The 701-nt window shown below is 61.1% G+C and overlaps 1 protein-coding gene across 1 annotated transcript in view; it reads right to left on the bottom strand.

Annotated features, from left to right (window-relative positions):
• LOC109925539 (low-density lipoprotein receptor-related protein 1-like) overlaps nucleotides 1–701 on the bottom strand; it is a 13,955-nt gene that overhangs the window by 5,111 nt on the left and 8,143 nt on the right. Inside the window, exon 9 of the mRNA XM_048621167.1 lies at nucleotides 290–430. Within this exon, the coding sequence (XP_048477124.1) occupies nucleotides 290–430 (141 nt within the window). The remainder of the gene's footprint in view (nucleotides 1–289; nucleotides 431–701) is intronic.

Below are 701 nucleotides of genomic sequence, written 5' to 3'. Positions count from 1 at the left end.
CCCTATCTCCGTCACCTCCTCCAGCCCCCTACAACCCCTCCCTATCTCCGTCACCCCCTCCATCCCCCTACACCCTCTCCCTATCTCCGTCACCTCCTCCAGACCCCTACATCCCCTCCCTATCTCCGTCACCTCCTCCAGACCCCTACACCCCCTCCCTATCTCCGTCACCTCCTCAATCCACTCACACCCCCTAGCTCCGTCACCCCCTCCCATCCACCTACACCCCCTCCCTATCTCTGTCGCGCTCCCCCGGCCCCCTGCACGCCCCGCCCTATCTGTGTAATACCATCGGGTGAGGTGGTGGGAGTGGAGGTCTTGACGCAGGTCCCATTCACCATGGTCTTCCCGTTGGGGCAGGTACAGGTTGCTCCATTTGGGTTCAGGAGGCACAGCCACTCGCACTTCTTCCTGTCGCAGGGGTTCGTCACTGTCAGGAGCCAAAATACGACCGTCAGAAACAGGAGGCTCTGGTGCTCCCCTCCATAATACCCCCAACAGGTGTGCACGCAGGCCATTCGGCCCATCCGGTCCACACCAACCCTCCGAGGAGCATCCCACCCAGAACCAATAGCACACCCATACACTATCCCTGTAACCCTGCATTTCCCAAGGCCAACCCACCCTAACCTGCACATCCCTGGGCACTATGGGACAATTTCCCACGGCCAACCCACCCTAACCTGCACGTCCCTGGGCAC

This window comes from Rhincodon typus, unplaced genomic scaffold (assembly GCF_021869965.1).
Source record: "Rhincodon typus isolate 14 unplaced genomic scaffold, sRhiTyp1.1 hic_rhity00000077, whole genome shotgun sequence".
In the NCBI taxonomy this organism is placed as follows: Eukaryota; Metazoa; Chordata; class Chondrichthyes; order Orectolobiformes; family Rhincodontidae; genus Rhincodon; species Rhincodon typus.
The sequence above is the reverse complement of the archived record's forward strand: the minus strand, read 5'-3'. Positions and strand labels throughout refer to the sequence as shown.